The 25,101-nt window shown below is 36.0% G+C and overlaps 2 protein-coding genes across 2 annotated transcripts; both read left to right on the top strand.

The window, feature by feature from the left end:
• Positions 1-3,503: 3,503 nt before the first annotated feature.
• Positions 3,504-7,095, top strand: LOC148850919 (proline-rich receptor-like protein kinase PERK15). The gene is made up of 9 exons (XM_088943687.1): positions 3,504-3,725; positions 3,892-4,587; positions 4,891-5,418; positions 5,509-5,595; positions 5,677-5,747; positions 5,841-5,917; positions 6,026-6,173; positions 6,270-6,431; positions 6,571-7,095. Exons 2-9 carry the CDS (start codon positions 3,984-3,986, stop codon positions 6,817-6,819), a joined length of 1,926 nt encoding a protein of 641 aa, XP_088799813.1. The 5' UTR covers positions 3,504-3,725; positions 3,892-3,983; the 3' UTR covers positions 6,820-7,095.
• A 7,282-nt stretch (positions 7,096-14,377) lies between these two features.
• On the top strand, positions 14,378-22,951 carry LOC148850918 (coatomer subunit gamma-2). The gene is made up of 19 exons (XM_088946653.1): positions 14,378-14,435; positions 14,535-14,700; positions 15,172-15,269; positions 15,361-15,411; positions 15,549-15,662; positions 15,754-15,954; positions 16,038-16,139; positions 16,576-16,683; positions 16,780-17,013; positions 18,158-18,408; positions 18,534-18,705; positions 18,868-19,023; positions 19,113-19,163; positions 19,418-19,561; positions 19,691-19,888; positions 19,986-20,117; positions 20,211-20,384; positions 21,817-22,056; positions 22,406-22,951. Exons 2-19 carry the CDS (start codon positions 14,655-14,657, stop codon positions 22,598-22,600), a joined length of 2,667 nt encoding a protein of 888 aa, XP_088802779.1. The 5' UTR covers positions 14,378-14,435; positions 14,535-14,654; the 3' UTR covers positions 22,601-22,951.
• The last annotated feature ends 2,150 nt before the right edge of the window (positions 22,952-25,101 follow it).

Genomic DNA, 25,101 nt, shown 5'->3' with positions numbered 1-25,101 from the left:
TCTGGTATTAAGTATGGGGCAACCGTGCCTGGATATCTTTTTTTTTTTTTTATTTTCTGCTAATATTATTATTTTGTTCAAGATTCATTATTTATCCAATAAGTATATCTTATTTAATTTAAAAAATAATTTTTTTTTTTATAATTTAAAAACCTTTATAATTAGTCCTTTGTTTGAATCAGAAAAATAATTACAAAGATTAATACGAACCCTACATCATTTGAAGTGAATACTTTTTATAGGTAATCATGTGTAAAGTTAACACTTTTTTCCAAAGATGGGTTCCACATCTTTGAAGGAGTGGGTATTTTTTTATAGGTAGAAATGTGTCTAAATAAATTAGCATTTTTCTTGAAAGTGAAATTAATTACTCATTTTTTCTATGATATGTAGGCAGACCGCAAACATATGTCTAAAGAATAAAGCTTCAATTTGAAAATGAATAGACTTTTGTTTGAGAGTTGGAACAGTCATCTTCTTAGATGCTATTTTTTTGAGAAAGTAAAACACACACGTGCACGCGCACATATAGGTTGGGAAAAATAGACATTAGAATGTCAAAGGAAAACACATTAAACTCCACTTACGCTGCCCAAACTTTTATTGTGAACATGAATTTTGAATTGTTGTTTTGTCTAAAGCGGAGTGAGGAAATAAGTTTTATGTAGTTGATTTCATATAATTAGGACAGAGCTTTATTAAGGAATTTTTTTTTTTCAAATAAAAAAAATAAACACAAGGCAAAAAATTATAGAGAAGAAGAATAATTCAATCCTTGGTTGCCATCTATTTTTGATAATCATATGAGCTCTTTAATAAGAGCTGATCAACAATTTCGGCCATTAAGGAGTTGGCAAGTTCCTTTAAAAAACTTATTCGGTAAAAGGACTAAGGTTGTGTTTGGTGCCATTACTGTTTTCACCATGAATGTTTTGGGTTGCTTAATACAAATTGGCATATAACTATTATGGTGTTGTTTATAGTTTAAGTAAACAGTACCTAAAATGCATGTATGAGAGGCTATTTGTAGAACATTTTAGGTAGAAACAACAAATTGGTGTGTAGGCCATGCCCAAAATTTTGGCACAGGCCCACCTTGTAGCCCAAAAATTCAGGCCCAATTCATGCAAAAACTCAGGTTCGGTTAGACAATTAGGCTTGGGTTAAGCCCGGGTCCCATGACCTACTTAAAATCTAAAACTGAATTAATGAGAAATGAAAGTGACTCATATACTCTCATATTTTTCCAATATGACAAGACAAGCATTACCCCTAGAAACTAAAGTGGTTATTCAAACCATCTATTCTCTTTTAAGTTTAGGGTTAGAAGCTTGGAACATGTTACTATAATTGTGGAGGAGGAAATTAGGGAGGCGAACCAAGTAGAGTCTCCTTCCATTCTAACTCTGTTCATTCTAACATTCTTGTAGGATAAAACACACTCGAAGATATCTCTCTTTTGGCGTTTTACAAATTACAATCCCTATTTTTTTATGTAAAATCATTCTAATTGTTTCTATGTTAGGATAATTGTTTACTTTTATTATTTATTTATTTATAATTTTTATATCCCTATATGATTGAAAAATATAAGAAAAAGAGAAGAGATAATTCATATTTGATTATCTTGGATTTGCATTTTTTTAGTCCCAACCTTTTTTTTTTTTCGTTTTGTACGCCCTTGGGTTTTTACATTTGGAATTTAGCGTTTCAAGGCATATAGGCACTAGTATTGACACTATCCAAGATATTTGTTATGAAGTCATTTACAAATTATAATAAGTTATTTTTTCTTTTATTAGGTAAAAATGAAAGATATTTGTCATAAATTCCCATTGAAAATATCATTTGTATTTGGAAAATGAATTTTATGTGCATATTTAGTTTTTTTATTCTATTATTGTCATATAATTGCATCTATTTTCATAAATGAAATAATTTATTTTTAGAAATTATAATTCATAATTTTTTTATCACCTTTATTTCTTTCTCTTGATCGGAACTTGTTGTGAATAATATTATTCTTATAAGTTCTTATTTGTTACAATTTTTTTCATACAGTTATACCTATTTTTTGTTGTATTTATTTAATAATTTATATATTATTATTTTTATCTTTGCATTGGTGAGATATTTAAAATTATTTTTGCTTTTTATAGTTTCTTTTTTAATGGTTGTTTTTTTAGAAAATCAATGTTGTTAAGGAGTTTGTTAATTTTATGATAATTTATTTTTCGGAGGGCCGGGTGAAAACAAAAATCAGATCAAATAAACAAAAATAATATAATTTTGCTTTAAAAATATAAACAGAAAAAAAATCATACATACATATTGGTGAACAACCCTTAATTATTGGATGATCTTTGACATGGATTATGAGTTAGGACAAACGAGTTGATAATTAAGATGTAATGACATGCAAAAATGATAAAAGAAAGAGTTAAACTAGGGCATATTCACTAGTATTGTATGTACGTTAAATTCAGATTTCAACCAATCACGTTAAATACATCTTAATTTTCATTGGTTTACGTTTCACAAAATATATTTTAACATTTAACAAAGTATACTTCAACGTTTAATAAGACGTGAATCAAAGTTGATCAACATCTTCTGCTACAAGTGCAATAGGTGAGTCATAGATTTTGCCCAGAAGAAATTATATAGGGAATTGGATCATATATGTTAAATGGACTGGGTAACGACTAGGAGAACAGAGTGGATGATTCTCTTTTCGAAAATTACAGAGGATGGAACAACCGATTGATAACATAGATCTTAGTAGGACTTAATATTTGGAGTGAGAAAAATAAGTTATTCAGAGAATACATTAAAGAAATGGAAAACTAAGGCTGAGTGAGGTATGAGGTAGATGAAAGAAAGGAACATTTGAGTTATCAGATGAGAATATAAACGGGGAAGAAAGAGACGGATTTGTGCACAAAAGGCCATAGGCTGCGTTTGGTTGTTGTGCAATTTTATTTGCACTTGTACTTGTACAAATGCATGGGAGTGTAAATGTAAAAAATGCAAATTCTGATTTAAGTTTGTTTTGGATTTTACTTTATTCAAGTCTTTTTTTTTTTATTTCATTTGCACTGATGCATTATCATAATTTTGCATCAGTGCAAATAATACAGCCTTACGTCTGGTTTTGGTCTCACATAGAGGTATGCAAGATATGCATTTTTACTGGGTTTGATGCAATTTAATCTGTAAACAAAAGGGGTGAGCTTGTTCCCATTTCCTGGACCGAGCCACAGTCACGAATCATAGTAGGAAATTGTTCTGAAAACTTGGCCCTTCAACGAAGAACGCTCGTACGTACGGAAATTAATAACCGCAAGTGCAATATGGGGCCAACTTTCTTACAAGTGTTCCTAGGTGCAACCTGCAAAAGCATTTCCATTGATTAGGCCACCCAGAATTAATCTGGTCCAAATGTGACTATTGACGCATAATCACAGGCCAAGAATAGGTAAACCCGATAACAAACTCAACCCAAACGAAAGGTGGCAGAGACAACGGAGAGGAGATTGATTATGAATAGTCAGTTTTTTTTCCTTTTCGTTCTTGGGGTGTGAGACAGTGAGAGAGGCGGCTTTTGTGGGCCTTTGAAGTATGACTGAGCAAAGCCCAATTAAAAGAAGGATGCGGAAATGCTCGCTCCTCCGGTGGTGGTGACTGGGGGGAAGGACGAATCTCTTCCAAGGCTGTTAACTCAGGTGCTATCTCTATCTCTATCTCTATCTAATTAACTATGTCTACGATTTATCTATCTCTATCTTCTCTATACGAGATAGAACGTGAGATACAGTACTTGTTGAGTTTTCTTTATTATTATTTCCCCATGAAAGGTAATAACAGCTCTGTATATTTGGGAACTTTCAGGGTTTCTCGCTTGAATAGACGAGCAGTTACAGGTTGGGTGGAGTTTTTTTCCGGCAGTTTGACATTAGTCTAGCCGGAAATTCGTTAGCAAAATGGCTTCGTCCCCTGTGACTGCTCCGTCGCCAGAAACTTCAGATTCACCGACCCCCCCATCATCATCATCATCACCACCAGCACCTCCAACATCATCGTCACCACCTCCAGAGTCACCACCATCACCATCAGAAGAAGAATCAGAACCAGAGACCTCACCGCCACCTCCACCTCCACCAACCTCATCATCCCCCAAAAAACCACCATCTAAAAAGAAACCGCCCCAACCTCCATCCGACGACAACTACGATTCATCCCCATCTCCTCCTACAAACAAGAAGTCTAGTCGTTCGCCTCCATCATCCGGCAATGTTCCTTTTCTGTCACCTCCAAGTCCCCCCAAGTCATCATCTTCTTCTTCTTCTGGGGCACTGTCACCGCCAACTAAGACCTCATTGTCACGTACTAACAAATCCTCGAATTCTAGTTCCTCAATGTCCTCTAGTGATGACAAGATACCATTGATAATAGGAATTACAGTTGGGGTGTCAGTAGTACTGGTACTTATGATCGTCATGTGCGTGTACTGCTTCTGCAAGAGGAAGAGAAGGTCACATGATCAGATGCATTACTACATGGATCCTGCTCGTGGACCAGTCAAAGGTACTCACTCTTAATCCCACTTCGGTTAGTACTTGGTACTGCTCATCGGCTGCTGCTCATGTTTCAATGTAAACTTGAGATTTCCAAGCTGAAATGCATGACCTGCATTTTCTACCCTTTTACGAGCAATATAATTTACATCAGAACAAATTAGAAGGTGTGAACCATAATATCTTCACTATGAAAATGATGGAAATTAAATAATAGCTGAAATGTTTATGTTGCACCACCAATTCTTAGTTAGGATATCATCTGGACAAAGTTTTAATCGTTGTTCTTCTTGTTGATTTATGATCGTTGTAGTTGGTGAATATTACAACAGTCCAATGCCGCCAAATTACTACAACAGTCCCCAATCAATGGAGCACGGTATGAAGGTTCCATCACCACCAGTCGGAGGGTGGCATGCACCACCTCCACCTCCACCCATGATGAGCAGCAGCGGTGAGATGAGCTCAAATTACTCGGGTCCACATCATCCCCCTTTGCCACCTCCATCCCCCAACATTGCTCTTGGATTCAACAAGAGTACATTCACTTATGATGAGCTAGCGGCTGCAACTGGTGGGTTTTCTCAGGCCAACCTATTGGGTCAAGGTGGGTTCGGATTTGTACACAAGGGAGTGTTGGCAAATGGAAAGCAGGTAGCAGTGAAGAGTCTGAAGTCAGGTAGCGGGCAAGGAGAGAGGGAGTTCCAGGCAGAAGTTGAAATTATCAGTCGTGTCCATCACCGTCACCTGGTTTCCCTTGTTGGCTACTGCATAGCTGGTGGGCAGCGGATGTTGGTCTATGAATATGTTCCAAACAAGACGCTGGAGTACCACCTTTATAGTATGCTCTCTACACTCCCAAACAAGCCTTCGTATTCTTTTGCACCATTTCTTCTCAGATGTTCATAATAACTTCTCCTCACTGTCACAGGCAAGAACCTTCCAACCATGGATTGGCCAACAAGAGTAAAAATTGCACTAGGATCGGCTAAGGGGCTTGCCTACCTTCACGAAGACTGTATGTGATCGATCATATGGAATGTTCTTTTCTGTTTTTCTCTCTCCTGGCTTCTTTTAGCTTGAATCCTATTACTTGCAGGTCACCCTAGAATCATCCATCGTGACATTAAAGCTGCAAATATTCTGCTCGACCATAATTTTGAGGCCATGGTTTGTGTTCATCATTCATGCATTCTGTCTTCTTAGTCACTGCATATGTGGTTCCTGGAATCTACAGAACTGATAATATGCGTTGGAGTGCAGGTGGCAGATTTTGGACTGGCAAAGCTGTCTTCAGACAATTATACCCATGTCTCCACGCGTGTCATGGGAACATTTGGGTGAGATCATCTAAACAATATTCGGGCTGCATAGCTGATTGCATGATGAAACTCTGATGGAAATCCATTAATTATATCTGAGATTAATCTTTGCTGATCAAAATACAGGTATTTGGCTCCTGAGTATGCATCGAGTGGCAAGCTAACTGAGAAATCTGATGTTTTCTCATTTGGTGTAATGCTATTAGAACTGATCACGGGACGACGTCCGGTGGATACCACCAATACATACATGGAAGATAGCTTAGTGGATTGGGTTTGTATCAACTTCATATTGTTCTTCTCTTTTCTTGTTGGCCTTACACATCGATTTTCCAGCAGTAATGTTTTGATTTGTTGACGTGATAAACAGGCAAGACCTATCTTAACGCGTGCTATGACTAATGGCAACTATAGTCAGCTGGTGGATCCACGTTTGGAGAACAGGTATGAACCCAGTGAGATGGCAAACATGGTAACATGTGCTGCTGCAAGCATTCGTCATTCTGCAAGGAGGCGCCCAAAAATGAGTCAGGTATGAAACTTTAGTAAAGCATGGCCAAATTTCAAATTATCGGGTCACGACCAGAATTGATGCATTCTACCAAGCAGATTATGTGTGCGTGCTTTAGAAAATGAACAAACGAATAACTTTGACGCATTCTATCGAGCAGATTGTGCGTGCTTTGGAAGGCGATGTCTCGCTGGAAGACTTGAACGAAGGGGTGAAGCCCGGGCAAAGTACGGTGTTTGGCGTGATTGGTAGCTCAGAATATGATGCGAACGCATATAACGCAGACATGATAAAGTTTAGAAAGATGGCATTGGAAAGCCAGGAAATGTCTAGCAGTGAGTATGGGGATGGCTCCTCAAGCGGTGACTCTGCAGACATGAACCAATCCGGGAACCAAAGAAGGGCTTGAGTTGATCAAACATTCGGATTCACTCCCTTTTTCACGTAATGTACACAAAACATGATCACCAAGCTACCATCTTTATGTTTGTTTCGTTTTTAGGATTTGCCGCTCGGAGTTCACCAGTTACGGCTCATTTACATGCCTGTGTACTGCAACTATATATGTGCAACTGTGCATGGAGGCAAACAGATAGCTTCTATTGATCTTTTCAGTTGTTTCTTGTTTGGGTTACTTCAGTTTTGAAGTTAGTAACAAAGTTGGGGATCACAACATTTTTTTGCACTCTGACTTTTTCGTTGAGTTTTGGATCTTCGTGTAGATACTAGATAGTCAACTAGTTTTTTCTCAGGCCTTCAGTTTGGGAAGAGTTTCGATGCAATTTGCGGTGAACATGTTCATATTTGCACTCTGAAGTTGAACATATTTGTATTTGCGTTTATACTCTTCCCAAACTGAACCTTTATACAAAATCAACATGGCTTCTACTCTTAAGCTCGTTATGCGGAGAATCCGAGGTATGAGCTTCAATTCTTGATTGATGTAGTGGCTATTTGGCATCATTGCCGGAGCAATGGCGCCACATCAGGGTCACATCGGAAAAAATGGTGATTCATGAAACAAGTATTTGTTTGGAATAGTTTTTTTATAAAAAATGGTGTTCTAAGCCACACTCCGAAAATAGAGTAGTCATAGTTTGGAGCAATACCAAATTTGACATTTCATGGAGCTGTAGCTCATTGCTGTCAACGGGGAGTGATGTGGCAGTGATATAGCACTGATGTGGCACAGGATAATGGGTACCAGTGCTGAAAACATTTCCTGGAGCATTGGTACCAAATAGAAAAAATTATTGTTGATCCAGGAAATGTCTTACTTGGCAACAACGATTCCAAACAAAAATAAAGGCACCATTTTTTGAGAAAATGGTGTTTCCAACCACACAACAGCACTGCAGCATCTATGCCAAACATATACGTGCATGTCCTCCCTTTTTTTGAAGGCCCAACTTCATTGATGTGCAACTACAAGTTGTCTTAACTTCATAATGTTTTATGAAATGGGAAAGAACAAGAGAGAGAGAGAGAGAGAGAGAGAGAGAGAGCAAGGAAAAAGATCTTGCATGGTGTTTGGAAGCGTGGGAGCTTCTTGGGACTGATTTTCAAGAAAAAAATGGCCATGCTTTCAAGACCCGTTTTTCACAAAAAAAAAAAAAAAAGCTTATGCCATGTAGGTAGTGAGCAACACTATGCTATTTGGTAAGGTGATTTTCATCATCGTTTTTCATGTATGTGTTGATAGGTAAGCATCTCATAGGATACACATCAGTCAACCGTTGAGGAAAACGGTTCACTGGTCATGCATTGGTGAGGTTCCAACTTACGAAGCATGCCCTAATCGGCTGAACCAAACAATGAGATACATGGGTGTTTGTTAAAACACCTATGTGGATCCAACGTGACACCATTTTCTTCCCTCCCAGTGGTGGGCAAGCAATTCAACCATTTGGGGTCAAATAGATTCATAAATAATGTCATAATTAAATAACAAAAATTAAAATAACTAACTAAGAAATGTAAGAAATATTTTTATTAATGGTAAAAATGGAATGCCAAATTTAAAATCCACTTATAAATGAAATGATGTCATAATCAATTTATAAAATTTTTAATAATAGAGAATATAAAGAATCACAAAAATACTAAAAAGATAAAGAAAATTTTGGACACATATCTAATGTTATATATTTATAAAAAATAAAATATTGGGTATATCTCTAATATATGCATTCATTATGTTGAACAAAAAAAAGTTTTGTACATAAGAAATAATTTTTCAATGATGGAAATGCAATACAAAAATTTAATATCAATTTAGAAATCAATTTTTTTTAGATGGTGGGTTAGTGTACTGAGTCCAATGATATCATAGACAAACAAAAATTAAGTGCGATAAGTAAAAATATTTTATATAATGTAAATGAAATATATAATTTAAAGGGAAAATTATAGTTAAAGCCGGTTGCACATTTAAAATTAAGTTGCAGGTTGGTAAAAAAACCAACAAAACTCTAACAACCAACTCTACATTTCAAATTATAAAACCCCCCGCCATGTCATCAGAGGCTTATGTGGCTATTGCCAACATGAGACTCTTACTCCATGTTGAACACAACAAAAAGCCTATACCGAAAATAGGTTTTCAGTTTCTCTCCCACTCCATCTGCCTCTCAATCTCCCTCCCTTCTCTCTCACTCTCGCAGTCATCTCTCGATCTCCCGCTCCCCCTGTCTCTCCCACTCTTCAAGTTTTTGTCTGTGTAGGCAAATCAAAACCTATCTCTCTTTTATCTATCATTTTTCTCCCTCACTCTCCTTCTTGGTCAATATCTCCTTCCCTCTCCCTCAATCTCTATCATTCTCCAATTGGTGTAAATTACATAGCCAAGAGTTTTTTGTAAATTTTTATCAAATAAGTGTAATGATTTTTGAACCATACCAAGTTGGTCTCATGTTTTTTATGCAATCTAATTAATACTACATAAGTGTGTAAGAAAATAATAAAAAAAGGAATGAGAGAGCAAGTGGGAGAAAAACTGAAGGAGAAAAATAGAAATTAAGGGAGAATAAGAGATTGACCGAGAAAAAGAATGAGAGAGATTGAGGGAGAACGATAGGTAAAGAGAGAGAATGAGGGAAACTGATATAGAGAACGTAAGTATAGAAACCCAAAACCTTTTTTTATTTATTTTCAAATTACACAATCATTGAACAAATAAAAATGAGTGTGAGGGAGATTGAGAGAGTGAGAGAGAGAAACTAAAAACCCTTTTTTTTTCCAATCACCCAACATTAAAGGGCAATTTTGGCATAAGCTTTTTGTTGTGTCCAATATGGATTAAGAGTCCCACATAAGCCTCTGATGACATGGCGATGGTTTTTATAATTTGAAATGTAGAGCTGGTTGTCAGAGTTTTGTTGGTTTATGGGCCAATTTGTAGCCTAATTTTAAATATACAATCAGCTCCAACTATAATTTTCTTTAATTTGAAACTAATCATCAAACTTTTCAAAGAAACTCATGATATCATAATTGAATAATAAATATTTAAGAAAAGATAGAACACCAAAAATGAAAATGTACAGAATTTTGAACATTTATGATGTTATATATTCATCATATGAAATAAAAATAAATTTTAAAATAATTTTATTTATGATAAAAATGCAATACAAAATTTAATAATAATAATAATAATAATAATAATAATTGTTATTTGCTATAAGCATTTAAATTTATTTTTAATCATATCGTTATTTTTGTTAATTTTCAATTTATATCTTAACTATGGTATCTAAAATTCATATAATTAATATGAAAAAAAAAATTCTCGGATACAACACTTGTACTTACTTACTAGATATGTGTGTAAAATTCAAATCTTTGAATAAACTTTGCATTAATTTCATTCGGACCAGGGAACTTTTGGGGGCCTAATTGAAAGGCTGCAACTTTGACTTCCTCTGCCGTAAGAGGAGCACACACCTTTTCATTCTACTAATCTGATATGGTCGAGTACAAGAATTGATCCATGGGATTATCTTCTTAGGGATCTTTTCTTTTTGTATATAGATGAGAAGCAATTAACAAAGGCTTATGCGATTCCCTTCTCATCCTTCCTCCAATTTCCTTGTCGATCATTGATCTTGTAAATTTTATCCCTTTGTCTTCTTCGAATTGTTGTAGCATGAAAGAAATGAGTATTTCTATCTCCGTTTTGTATCCAAAGAATTTTGGACTTTTGTGCCCAGAAATTACCTTCATGAATTTTGACTTAACTCCTTTTGAAGTAGGGTAATTTTTGTTAATTAGTTTTATTCTGAAGGGGAAGCTTGTTGGCATTCTTTTAATTCTCTTTTAATAGGCACTTTTTTCTTTACTACATTTCCAAAAGTCTTATGATTCCACACTCTCGAAACCTGCCTGCTACTTGCTAAATTTTTAATAAGCTTCCTTACCGGGTGGTTATTTTAAACACTCCAAACATTTTCCACGGCTTCTTTACAAGAATTTTCAGTCAGTCACATGGATTCAATCCTAAAAGGTCTGTAACCTTTCCATTTAATTGGGTCCAATTGGATTCTCATTGGGGCATGATCTGATCCCACCCTATCCTCATAGAAAATCGCTGCTTCTGGGAAAAACAACGTCCAAGAGTTTGCTACCATTGTTCTATCTAATCGAGCTTGAATATTTTCATTGTTTTCTCTGTTATTAGTCCATGTGAAAGGGTAACCTTCGTAACTCATATATGACAAGCGCAGAATATTCATCATATTTCTTTAGCTCAAGCATTCTAGACCTATAAGGAAGATTACCCTCCTCTTTTATCCGACGGATGAATAATCTGATTAAAATCACAAATGATCTTCCAAGGACCTCAGGAGAAAGATTTAAGCCTTATCAACTCTTGCCAAAATTTACTTCTCTTTTGGGAATCAAGTTCACCATGAATGAAGGTTGTTGTCCACGAACTATTTGAAAAAGGATCAGTAATATCAACATGAATATAACGATCTGTGATGAATTTCACTTCAATAGTCAAGGATTCTTTCCAAGCCAAGTATAAGCCTCCAGAGAGGCCTCTTGGGCTCTGAATGGTACAGTTATCGAAGTTTAATCTTCTACACAGATGCTTAACAATTCTTCTGTTTTTGTTCTTTGTTTCCGATAAAAACAACAAAGGGGCCGATGAAGCTTGACTAGCTCCATAAGAGTCTGAACTGTCAAAGAGGAGCCCACTCCTTAACAGTTCCAATATAAAAGAATCTGAACTCTCAATGAATCTCATATATTGGAAATGTCCAATCCAATAATTGGGTATTGATAAATCAAAGGGGATTTTTGCGTTCATATTAAAAATATAACGAGTAAAAGACTTAATCATACTTTGAGTTTTACTAAATTGATCTAAATATACCTTGTGCTTTTTTCATACAGGCTTAAGTTCCCCTTGTGGACTGACCCACAAGACTTAAACATAAACTAAGTGAAACTTTAAAAACCATTGTTAATATATTAGGTGAGGTGACCCATACAAATTAAAAAAAAAAAAAAAACAATGTTGCCCTATTTGGATTATTGTTTTTCTATGAAAAAAGGATAATGAGTCTGCTTGGAAAATAGGCAGAACCAACATGCATGTCTACTTATACATGGTTGAGCACATGAAAAAAAATTGATTATTTTTGGGTTTTTAATATAGTGTTTATGTGAAAGAGGAGATCTTAGGGGTTCCTTTTCTTACCTTCTTACTTTGTATATTAGAGTTTGTGTCTATTGAGCTAGTCATATTGAGAATATAGATTTTGTAGATGCTAAATTTTAGATGAAAGTGCGATGATGTCCACTAGTAAGCACCCACACCTAAAGCAATAAAATCCATAACATTTGAAGAAAAGCCCTCCACTTGTACTTGATTGTTTTGTTGGTGATAAGGGAGAAGGCAAGACACATTGAGGGCATAAGAAAAGGAGGAAGAGACCAGGGTGAAGCCAAGGGGACCTAGGGGCATTGCACCGGTCACGACTAATGTTAAATGAAACACAATGAAAATCGATCAATATTCTCTTTAGTCTTTTAGGGTACATTTGGTTTATGGAATAGGTGTGATGAGGGTGGATTTGGTCATCCAATGACATTGTGACACATGGCATCCCGAAACAGCTGGATGATACCTAGACGCTACCTAGGCAATAATTTGGACTTCCAAATCGTAGTTTGTCTTCGCCCCGACCTGGCGACCTACTTTTATTGCCAACCTAGCGACTTCAACCACAACTTAGGCTGGCTAGGAGCACCTCGTCTAGGGCCGACCTGTAGAACCTCGTCACTGGCCGATGTGACCTTGACACGAGGGGTGACCTCCATCGAGGGCATGCTGACCTGACTGAGGTCCAGGTTCGACATGCATATCCTGACACTCCTAAATTTCTTGGAAGTTGGCCCACGTATCGAGTGTTCCGAAGGATCGCCAACGTGCGTGGTGGTTACCTTTGGGGATCTCAGACCACTTAGGCAACCTCTCGGAAATCTCGGATGCGGTGCGTGAAGCTCATGCCAAACAATGCCTATATAAAGGCACCAACCCCAATGACAGGGGGGCAATTAAGCATATCCTAACTCTCATACTTTATGATTTTTGAGCTCGCAATCTACTATGAGAGTACTAACTTAATCATCGGAGCGACCTCGCCGGGTTAGGCACCCCGGGTCCTCTGACATTAATTCTTTGCAGGTTTCTCTAAAGAGCTACATAGCTCAACAATCAACCCAGCTCAACACCTAATCTACCCCTAGCTCGGCCTAGTCAGCTCGGCATCCAAGTCCTCATCCGGCAAAAATCCTCCACTTCGGCCCCTAAGTCGTCGGCCACTAAGAAGTAGCCCGAACAACAGGGTGCTGCCAAAAAAGAAAACATCAAGGTGTTTGGAATCGGAATTGGAATTGGAATGGTCCATTCCAATTTTAAGTGATTATTTGGAAAGAATGGGATTCCAATCATGGTTTTCAAAATCGGATCGGACTAGAAAAATCGAGAACCAGTCACCTCCGTTTTCCCTCAAAATCGTTGATTTTGGTCGGAAATCGCTAAACCAGCCGATTAACCATTCGAACAGTTTTGTTCGTTTTTCAATTTTTTTAATTTTTTAATTTTTTTTGTCAAAACGGTTCTAACCGGTAACTGGACCCCTGACCGATTCGATTTTAAAAACCACAATTCCAATTTCCATTGGGAATGACAATTTCATGCCTCCCCCAAAGAATGAGATTCCCATTTATAATCTATCAAGTAAAGAATTCATGACAAAAACGAAAAACCCCCTAAACCCTAATATTAATAAAATAATAATAAGATGATGATGATGATAATAATAATAATAATAATAATAATAATAATAATAATAATACATTAATAATTAAATAATGAAATACTATGAAAGTAATAATACAATAACAAGAATATATCAATAATTAAAATATTTACAAAAATAGCATTTCTGTAATAAAATATTAATATAACATAATTACAGTAATAATAAAATACTAACATATTAATTATAAATAATAATAAGTTAATTTAAAATACTAAACAAAATAATAGAATATTAAAAAATAATAATGTATTAATAAAGTATTTATAAAATAATGATAAATATAAAGATATTAATTATTAAATACTAATAAAGTACTAATAAAATAACAATTATATATTCATAAAATAATAAATAGATTGATACAAAATTGAAAAACTTTAATCGATCCCAATTACAACTCCAAATAAACGAAACAATAACAATTAAAATCCGATTCTGATTTGCGACTGAACCAATTACAGCGTCAGGAATATATAATTCTGATTCCAATTCTGATCTTGACTGCGAACGGGCCCTTAATTCTTTATGCGAATGTTCCTACTCCTAAGTCCTACCAATTACCAAGCCTCTACGGACCGACCCGACTACTGAGATTTTTGAAACAGCCGTCAGCCTCCTGACTCCTGAGAGGTGCTTCCACCAAAAAAACCGCGAAATCAGGAAATCTCGCCGTTCGCATACACTGCAGGTAATAGTAGCAGTTTCAAACGGAAGGGTATTTTTGTCATTTAAAAATATTATGTGTACACACGGTGTAATTTCCCATACAAATTTCTTCGCCCTCTAGCCCGTCTCCTTGTTCGATGACACTCGCTCGCTGCGCTGAGAGACAGGGACTTGTGTGAGTTCTGAACTCTCCCTCTTATTTCTGTTTAAGGCGCACAGATCTCTGCAGATCTGATTCACCATGGCCCAGCCTCTTGTGAAGAAAGACGATGATCGGGACGAGGAAGGTAGGTCTCGGAACCATTTTATTCACGTAATTTGCTTTACCGATGCCATTCACCTCACTTGGTTTGATTCAATGATTCATCTTTTAGTCTTTTCTATTGTCGAATTTTGTAACTTGTGTTGACGTTTAACATTCTGGTCTTTGCTTAGAAGTCTTAGATCCATTAGATCTACTGAATTTCTGTTTTTAGTATTTTGATATTGCTTCTGGATGTTGTACGCGAGAATGGATATGCTTCGGAGAGAGTTATGCTCAATTCAGTAGATCTGATGCGCAATTTCATTTTTATTTTATCAGATTGGCAAATTGTATTACTGTTTGATGATTCTATCGCAATGCAGTTGGTGTTATAATTATACCTCTTAATCTATTCTTGTTTTGGCGGGTTATTGTGATTTTATTTCTTGACGTGCCTATAACTGGGAAATTTCTCCCAGAGAGCTATTCTGACGTTGTTGTGTTTGCTTTGCAGCGGAGTACTCTCCTTTTACTGGGATTGAGAAGGGTGCAGTCCTTCAAGAAGCTAGGGTTTTTAACGATCCTCAACTTGATCCTCGGAGATGCTCTCAGGTTTTTCTTTACGTGGAATTTGGTTTTGTTTTCTTTTTTAAACCGTAAAGAATTTATGTTTTCAGGTCTTGCTCTGTTTTCTGGTTCACAGGTCATTACAAAACTCCTATATTTACTTAACCAAGGAGAAACATTCACCAAGGTCAGAGTTCTTTGTAACAGATATCTTCCAACCTCCTACTCCCTCGATCCATCTTTCTCTTTCTTGCTATTTTGGCCTATTTGAATGATTTGGGTTTCTCCATTCTGAGCATTTTGCCAATTGCATGCAATTTATAGATAGAAGCAACAGAAGTATTCTTTGCTGTCACAAAGCTTTTTCAGTCACGGGATATAGGTCTAAGGAGAATGGTTTATTTGATCATCAAGGAACTCTCCCCTTCAGCAGATGAGGTTATAAGACTAAATTGCTCTCCTTCCCATTGTCCTCTCATACACTTTCTTAGAAAATTAGACACTGATTTGCAATACTCTTTGTCTAAAGGTTATCATTGTCACAAGCTCACTGATGAAGGATATGAACAGCAAGACTGACATGTATAGGGCAAATGCTATCCGTGTTCTCTGTAGAATTACTGATGGAACTCTTCTCACACAAATAGAAAGATACTTGAAGCAAGCAATTGTCGACAAGAATCCTGTTGTTGCCAGTGCTGCTCTTGTTAGTGGAATTCACTTACTGCAGGTACCATATGACATGGCTTTTCATTGTTGGTAAGATATACATTGTTGTTAAGTATGTTCATTCATGCTGTTATATTTGAACAGACAAACCCAGAGATTGTGAAAAGGTGGAGTAATGAGGTACAGGAAGCTGTTCAATCACGGGCTGCCCTTGTACAGTTCCATGCTCTGGCTCTTCTTCACCAGGTAGGCTGGGTTTTCTTTTGTACTTATTTTATTTTGTACGTGCACACACACACAGAATATATATATATATATATATATATATATATAAAACAACGGCATCTCAAGTGTGAGGAGTATGATTTATACTTCAGGCGTGAGTCTCAAGGTTTCACCTCAAGGATTTTTCCTTGAGCCTTGCCTGAAGGCATAAGCTTGATATACTTATTAAAACACTGTTTTGGAGAGGTTTTTGCCATGCCAAAATCTTGTCCTAAACACCAGTTTCATATTTTGTTGAAACATTTAGTGTTTGAAATAATTAAATTTTCATCCAAATAAGCCATTACTTAAGGTGCAACCATAAACATCAACTTTGACTTTGAATATTTTCTGGTTGAAATTATCATGTTATTTTATTACTTAAAAAGTGTTATATACATCTATTGTTGACTTGCAGATACGACAAAATGACCGGTTAGCTGTTAGCAAGCTAGTTACCAGCTTGACAAGGGGAACAGTTCGCTCACCTTTGGCCCAATGCCTCCTTATTCGTTATACTAGCCAGGTATATACATATTACTTGAACATTGTATGATCAAACTTGCAATGCTATAGCCCATGTTTCATGCCCTTCATTATGATGAAAGAAGTATTCATGCAGGTAATACGTGAGTCAGGTCTCAATACACAAACAGGAGATCGCCCATTTTATGATTATCTTGAGGGCTGTCTGCGACATAAAGCAGAAATGGTTATTTTTGAAGCTGCTAGAGCAATAACGGAGCTCAGTGGTGTGACCAGTCGAGAACTGACTCCTGCTATCACTGTACTACAACTCTTCTTGAGTTCTTCAAAACCTGTGCTTCGTTTTGCTGCCATCCGTACTCTAAATAAGGTCGGCCCTTCTTCTTGTTCACTAAAATTATTTCTACTTGCACTTTCCTTCTCAATAAATATTTCTCGGTACTTCTATATGGTGCATCTAGGCAAGGGTGTTTTTGGAGGCTGCCAGGCCCTAGGGTTTTGTTGTAATCTTGTAATCTTTGTTTCTTTTTATTTCTTGTATGGTCAGAAATATGCTATTTCCTTGTTTTGCCCCTGCTTTCCTGTTTGAAATGGCCAAGGTTCTTTCAATCGTCATCATCATCTAAGCCTTGTCCCAACTATATGGGGTTGGCTACATGCGTCCTGTTTTTCTATTTTGTTCTGTTCAGTGCCATATCCATCGTTAAATTATGGGTGCTTAAGTCATTTCTTACTACTTCCACTCAGTAGGAATCTGCTGAATTAAAAAATATGAAAGAAAGTAGTTTCTTGAAGAGAGAAGGAAGAGAGAAGGAGAAGAAGAGAAGTTTGAAAGAAAAGAGAGCAATAATCTGGCCACCCCCTTCACTTATTATTTATACTAAAATAATAGAACAGTATAAAGACAACTATGCCCTTATAGGGCGGCAAAACATAAAACTGCATATATAACACGCAAAAACATAATAAAATTTGGACTCACATAACTACTGTGGTCCCCACCTCCTATCTAACAACTAACATAAAACATCTACTCAGAAAAATATCATAAAACTAATTAATCTTCAACACACCCAAGTCCTTTTCTGTCTGCCGCTAGCTCTTCTAGCCCCTTCAACTTGTAGCAATTCAGTTTTCCTAACAGGTGCTGTAGATGGTCTTATAGGCCAGGGTTCAATATTTAATAAAGTTTCTGTTAATTTTATCAAAAAATATTTTTTTTTGTATTTCAAATTAAGCAACTTTTGCTTGTTATTAATGGAATTTTAATAAAGTATGTCAGTCTAGTTCAGGTTTAGAGCTTAAGATTGTCATTTGTGATCTGAAATGAGATTTAAGAAAAACTGAACATAGTCATGAGAAACCTAGGGCAACCAATATTGATTTTAAAAGGAAAAGAAGAAACTAGGGCATCCAGTCTCCTGAAACTGCTTATGATAGATAGCTGGAGTTAGATAAACACTGTAATCCTCTAACGTAGTGCTCTTTATTTCTTTTTTTAATGATTTTTTCAGGTTGCAATGACACATCCCATGGCAGTTACAAACTGCAATATAGACATGGAGAGCCTAATTTCAGATCAAAACAGAAGCATTGCTACACTTGCTATCACTACACTCTTAAAGACAGGAAACGAATCTAGTGTTGATCGTCTGATGAAGCAGATAACCAACTTCATGTCAGATATTGCAGATGAGTTCAAGATTGTAGTTGTTGAAGCTATTCGATCATTATGCCTTAAATTTCCACTTAAGTATCGAACATTGTGAGTGATCTTGGATTTTACCCACATAAGACTTTGTTCTCTCCCTTGTCTCTTTGAACTTTGGGTTCTATAACATGATTCTTGATTTAGATTTTATTCATCTTCTTTTTCTTCTTTATTTTCAGGATGAACTTCTTAAGCAACATTCTTAGAGAAGAAGGTGGTTTTGAGTATAAGAAGGCAATTGTTGACTCTATTGTTATCCTAATAAGAGACATACCAGATGCCAAAGAAAGTGGGCTGTTTCATCTCTGTGAATTTATTGAGGATTGTGAATTCACATATTTGTCTACACAGGTGGGCATTTCTCCATTAACTGTAGCAAATCCAATTAATTGGATTGTTTGAATTCTTATGTTTTTTTTTTTTTTTTTTCTCTTCATCTTCTTTGCGCTCTTGTTGTTTGACATTTTTGTATGTACTTTATTATGAATATGTGCTCCCTTGCCATATTTGTAGATACTCCACTTTCTAGGAAATGAAGGACCAAAGACATCAGATCCCAGCAAATATATCCGTTATATCTATAACCGGGTTATTCTTGAGAATGCAACTGTTCGGGCCAGTGCTGTAAGCACCTTGGCAAAATTTGGTGCTATGGTTGATTCCTTGAAGGTAGTTTTATGCCTTATCAGTTTATGCATTGTTCAGCATTTGGTTTAACTAATTAACATTTATTGAAAACATTGAACTGTTTTATGCAGCCTCGAATATTTGTTTTATTGAGACGCTGCCTCTTTGACAGTGACGATGAAGTAAGTCTCAGTTTAAAATTTAAGAATTCTATGTCTAAGAGTTGAGTACTTTATGCCTAGGGAGTCCTTTCATATTGGCTTACCCAATCATGTTTTGGAAATTAACTGATTCCTTGCTTTACTTGTTCAACCTGTCATTGGAATGAAAAAACAATCTCAGTTTGAACTAAGTCTGACTTCTATCCTCTAGTTTACTTGATAGTGATATGTGCCTTGTACTTGCTAGGTATTCTTAACTGCTAATCCATTCACAGGTTCGTGACAGGGCAACACTTTATCTAAATATGCTTGGGGGTGGTGAAGATTCTGTTGATGGAACTGACAAGGATGTGAAAGACTTCCTTTTTGGGTTGCTGGATGTTCCATTGGTCAACCTGGAGACAAGTTTGAAGAACTACGTAAGTGTTATCCTGGCCCCTCTCTCTCTCTCTGTTATATGTTTTACTGATAAGCTTCTTAATATTTCTTTTTTCTTGTAATAAATTTTATTTTATTACCAAAATCATGTATGTATGATTTGAATACAGGAGCCTTCAGAAGAACCTTTTGACATTGATTCTGTACCAAGGGAGTTTAAGTCACAGGCACTTGCTGAAAAGAAAGCCCCGGGTAAAAAGCCAACTGGGCTTGGTGCTCCACCCAGTGGCCCCACATCCACTATTGATGCTTATGAAAAGATGCTTTCCTCCATCCCTGAATTTTCAAGCTTTGGGAACCTTATCAAGGTTCTTTTACTGAGCCTAATACAAGTGCAGCTTAATGGTCGATCTATCACTGGCATCTCAAGATTTATTTGTTTTAATTTTCACTTTTATTTTTCAGTCATCAGAACCTGTGGAACTGACAGAAGCTGAAACAGAATATGCCGTTAATGTTGTTAAGCATATCTATGATGGACATGTTGTGTTCCAGTACAACTGCACAAACACTATTCCTGAACAACTATTGGAAAACGTAAGTTGCATGTTTGGGATGATTGACATGTGTTTGCTTCTTACCTCACTGGAAAGTTCTTTACAATAATGTTGCTTTTGCTTTCTACAACAGATCACTGTTATTGTGGATGCCTCAGAAGCAGAGGAATTTTCTGAAGTTTCATCCAAGCTTTTGAGATCACTACCTTACGATTCTCCAAAGCAGACCTTTGTTGCATTTGAAAAGCCAGCTGGAGTCCCTGCTGTTGGGAAATTCTCAAATATGCTAAAGTTCATTGTTAAAGAGGTATGGTACAACCACTGCTTCCTATATGCTGAAGTTCCTACTATTTCTACTTTTGTTTTGAAGCTGATTAATTTGCTTTGTGAAAATGTGCATTCCTGGTTGAGGGGTAATATGGTAACCAAACAAAGTAAAAATATGGACTACTTACTAGCTTTGCCCAGTTGATCAAGATGTTCTTAGTTCATATTTGAAAGATGTTTCACTTTGACATATGTTGTTATACTTAAGCTAGGAATAGGATTTATAGAAGCAGATTTATAATTTGTTTCTAGTGGCAAATATCTGGAAAAAAATAGGTATTGGTTGCTGCTACCATCATCTAAATTGGAAACTTGTCACCATTGCTTACCTAGCAACTTGTCACCATTACTTGGGGGGCGGGGGGTTGATACTGTGATGTTGTTGAATCTACTTGGCCCCATTGTGGTGTGGTTGAAACCACATGGTTTGAACCACACCACACACTATAAGGTGTTGTGTAATGTGTACTAAAGAGCATATTTTGGTTATTTATTAAATAATGTATAGTAACAATTCTATTTATCATGACATGGAAGAACCATGTGATTTTAGTGTGGACACAAATTGGTGATATCTTGTGGACTAGGACCAGCCACATTGTGTAATGGCCTTCCAGTCTACCCCTCCCAAGACTCCAGATAGCTGGGACCAATATTGGGTGAAGGTCTTTTTTAACGATCCACATATTGCTTCAAAAAATACCCCCTTGGTGGTACTATTATCAGATATATAGTGCATAGATGTTTACAAGATATAACTACTCGCTCAACACAACTTAACTCAGCCTTGATCCCAATAACCTACCCACTCTCATATGTTATTTATTCATTGGGTTTAAAAATTCTTGCAGTTTTCTAATTTCTTTTGCCATAAAGAATCAATGGAAGGTTTTGAGAATTGTTTTATGACAACTAAACAAGTTATAATAAAAGGTCCAGTGGCTTTACCACTTCTTAGTCTATATTCCATGGTTCTTAGTATTTTCATCTGTCCCCTACCTCTGGTATATGTCAATATCTGTCATTTATTTAGTGCATTGCTTTCTGTCTGTTTATTTGAGTAAAGATACTGTGTCCAACATCAGGTTCTTATGAAACATAAGAGGGGGCCATTACCTAATGTTGGCCTCATCTATTCGGGGTCTTAGGTCCTAGAAGAATCATGCACTGGTACTAATTATAGAATTTGTTGAACACTTATTTGAAACTTTGAGATCAAATACTTGGACAAATCTAATTCATACTCTGATCCAGTTGAGCCATGCTTGTTTTGTGAGGAATTATACCATTTGAGTTTCTGGATTGAGGTTTTTCCTGACTGACAAGATGTAAGAGGCAGAGGATTCAATCAACAATTTAGAGTTATTTCTTTTGAATGCTTTTGTTGTTCTTACTTAATATTGCCATCTCAGGTTGATCCTTCTACTGGAGAAGCAGAAGAAGATGGTGTTGAAGATGAGTATCAACTGGAGGACCTTGAGGTTGTTGCTGCAGATTATATGTTGAAAGTGGGAGTCTCCAATTTCAGGAATGCTTGGGAAAGCATGGGTCCAGATTGTGAGCGGGTTGACGAATACGGCCTTGGTGCAAGGGAGAGCTTGGCAGAGGCTGTGAGTGCTGTCGTCAACATTCTTGGCATGCAGCCCTGTGAGGTACACATTTTTTTTTTTTCTGTTGGGGTCATGTAATCTTTCTAAGTACATGAAACTGCGGATTGGTTAAGATATGGCATAAAATCTGACTCTTGTTGCTATCACCAAAAAAAATGGTGATTGGTATTTTTTAACCTTTCCAAGTGTACATGAGCCACAGAGCCAGTAATATCTAATATGGACATTACATGTTAGATGCAACTCATTTCTCCTGTACGGAGGGATGCCTTGTAATTAGCCTGATCAACATGTGGTGCGGGGGTTATTAGCTTTCTAGATCAACCTAGCTTCTATCCTGAAAAATGGACTAGTCTAGGCTGCTGAAAGGTTTTGCTTCTGTATTGCGCAGGGGACTGAGGTAGTACCGAGCAATTCAAGGTCACACACATGTCTGCTGTCTGGTGTGTTCATGGGCAATGTCAAGGTGCTTGTCCGATTGTCATTCGGAATTGATGGGCCCAAGCAGGTTGCTATGAAGCTGGCTGTTAGATCGGAAGATCAAACTGTCAGTGACACTATCCATGAGATAATTGCCAGCGGTTGATTGCAGATCTCAACATTGTTGGATTTGATTTTGGCCCCTTTCTTCCTTTCTTTAGTGAGACCGGATACATGGAGGATGTGTTGGTTCTCTGAGTGTTGCAGTTAGCGTTGGCTTCAAACAAAAAACTAATAGACGAAACAGAGATCATTTCCAGCTTTGGAGGTACAGTTTTCAGAGACGGGAAGCTGTTTTTTTACCTGTACTTTCTTGTTTAATTTTTTTGGGGGTTGGTTGCCCATTCATATTTGATATTGGTTTTAAATTAAGAACATAGAATTTAGGTAATTTTGGTGATTGACTCCCGTGTCTGATATATGAGAACATTTGAATAAATTCCCGATGTTGGCATCATTCGACGTCCTCCAAGTTGAGCCTGCAATTTTTAGAGGTTGCATTTGGCACATTCCTTATTTATCTGCTTTTTACAGTTAAAGATTCAATGTTCAAGGCATTTTTAACTGCAAAAAGGTGATAAGTCCTTAAAATAAGGAATGCCAAATGCAGCATTTATCAAGAGAAAAATGAGTTTAGTTTTCAGGAAACCTGGAATTTGACCTCACTACAATATGGTGCGTGTTAATTGCAATCAAGGTTCAAAGTATCGACACTGGTACTCTTTCTTTTCGATATGTCGGTCGGCCTGTATTGGTATTTTTTTAAAGTTTTATTTATTTTTTTGAAACCGATTCAGAGGGGTCGGTTTAAGGCCTGGCCATCCTCTGAACCTGTATCTGACTCGATACAATCTTTGGAGAGGCGTATTGGAAAGCCATCGGCATGATACATATTGGCTGATACGGGTCGATATGTATCGATACTTTGAGTCTTGATTGCAATAACCAACCTGAGATTGGATCCATTAAGATGAATTCCTACTTTGTGCTCCATTTGCGAAGAGAGCAATTGCTGATACGTTCTGTGCAAATACAAATTAACAAATACGCAAGAAGGTTCAAATGACCAAAATTGTATTTGCTTTCTTTCAAACGGAACCTTAGACATACGGATTTATCATGGGTTCGGTGTCTGGGATGGCGGATGGCCTGGTCGATCTTGATTGTGAGTTCACTGATTTTAAGATCTTTTTTGTTTTTTTGCGAAGCCATTTATTTGGATAAATGTTTTAATTTTCATTTAGTGGTATCTTTTTTTATTTTTTGGGTAAAATGAAATAATAACTATTTATCCATTAAGCTGATAAAATTGCCATTGTTGGGTAAAATAAAATAATAACTATTGATTTATTAAACCGATAAAAGTACCATTGTTAAAGGAATAATATTATTCCACCTAGGGCTGTAAATAAGGGGGTGTTTTATAGCTAGATTTGAAATTGGGTAGTGTGTTTTCATCCACACCATGGGTAACCACACCCCAATAAGGTAGTTATTCTACAATGTGGACAAAAATGTGTGGACTGATCCACACCATACCTCCATAGGCGTTCTGCAAGGTGTGGTATATTTTAGCCGGTACATTGTATTTGATTCTATGTATCCCAACTACAACATTTGAGATAATCTATGTTAGTAACATTAAAAAATAATATATTATTTTTTGTAATATACACAATAGAAAAATATTAGTAAATAGCTAAGGATTTTAGTAGTTAATAAAAATAATATTAGTAATAATTAATAATATTAAATAACAAATAATGATATTAATATTAATTAAAAATGAGTAGTAATATTAATGATAATTGATAATATTAACAACAATTTTAATAATAATTAATAATATCAATAACAATTAATATTAATAAAACTATTATTTGAAACTTAATAATTAATAAAATAATATTAATATTAATTAATAAACATGAGTGGCAGTGGCGAGTGGTTCAAACAGAGAAGGGTAATATAGCATAAGAATAAACAAATGATGAATACTTACTAGTTTCCATCGACAATCAATGCAGCACTAGTCGGAGGAGGAGTCGCGAGTGGTTCAAACTAAGTTTGTTAGTAATACCTGAACATCCAAGGCCTTATCTAACATCCGATCCAATTAAAATATGAAACCAATTATTATAATATTTATTAATTGTAATATATAAATTTTATATAATTATATTTAAAGTTATATATATATATATATTATATTATACATGAATTTATATATAATAATTTAGTATGTTATATTTATATTAATTTATTATATATAAAAATTAAAAAATAAAATAATTTTTATTTTCCTGGTATTTTAGAAAATTTATAACGGAGTTGAATGAAATCTGAATCCGATCCGAATCCGTTAGGATTTGAATTAGAATCCAAGCCAATTGGATTTAGATGTAGGTTATCAATAATCGGATTGAATGTGGGCTTTGTTGCATCTGATTTGAGTCCAATCTGATTACAACCATAGTTCAAATAAAGAAGAATAGCAATGATGAGTAGAGATGAATAACAATGGAGAGTTGAGAAAGAAAAAAAGATGTCTTATATTAGGGTTAAACATTCATGCAAAGTATGAAATCATCATTCCATATGCAAAAT

The sequence above is a fragment of the Nelumbo lutea genome, chromosome 5 (assembly GCF_056320005.1).
Source record: "Nelumbo lutea isolate HS-2025 chromosome 5, American lotus-T2T, whole genome shotgun sequence".
Classification (NCBI taxonomy): domain Eukaryota; kingdom Viridiplantae; phylum Streptophyta; class Magnoliopsida; order Proteales; family Nelumbonaceae; genus Nelumbo; species Nelumbo lutea.
The sequence above is the reverse complement of the archived record's forward strand: the minus strand, read 5'-3'. Positions and strand labels throughout refer to the sequence as shown.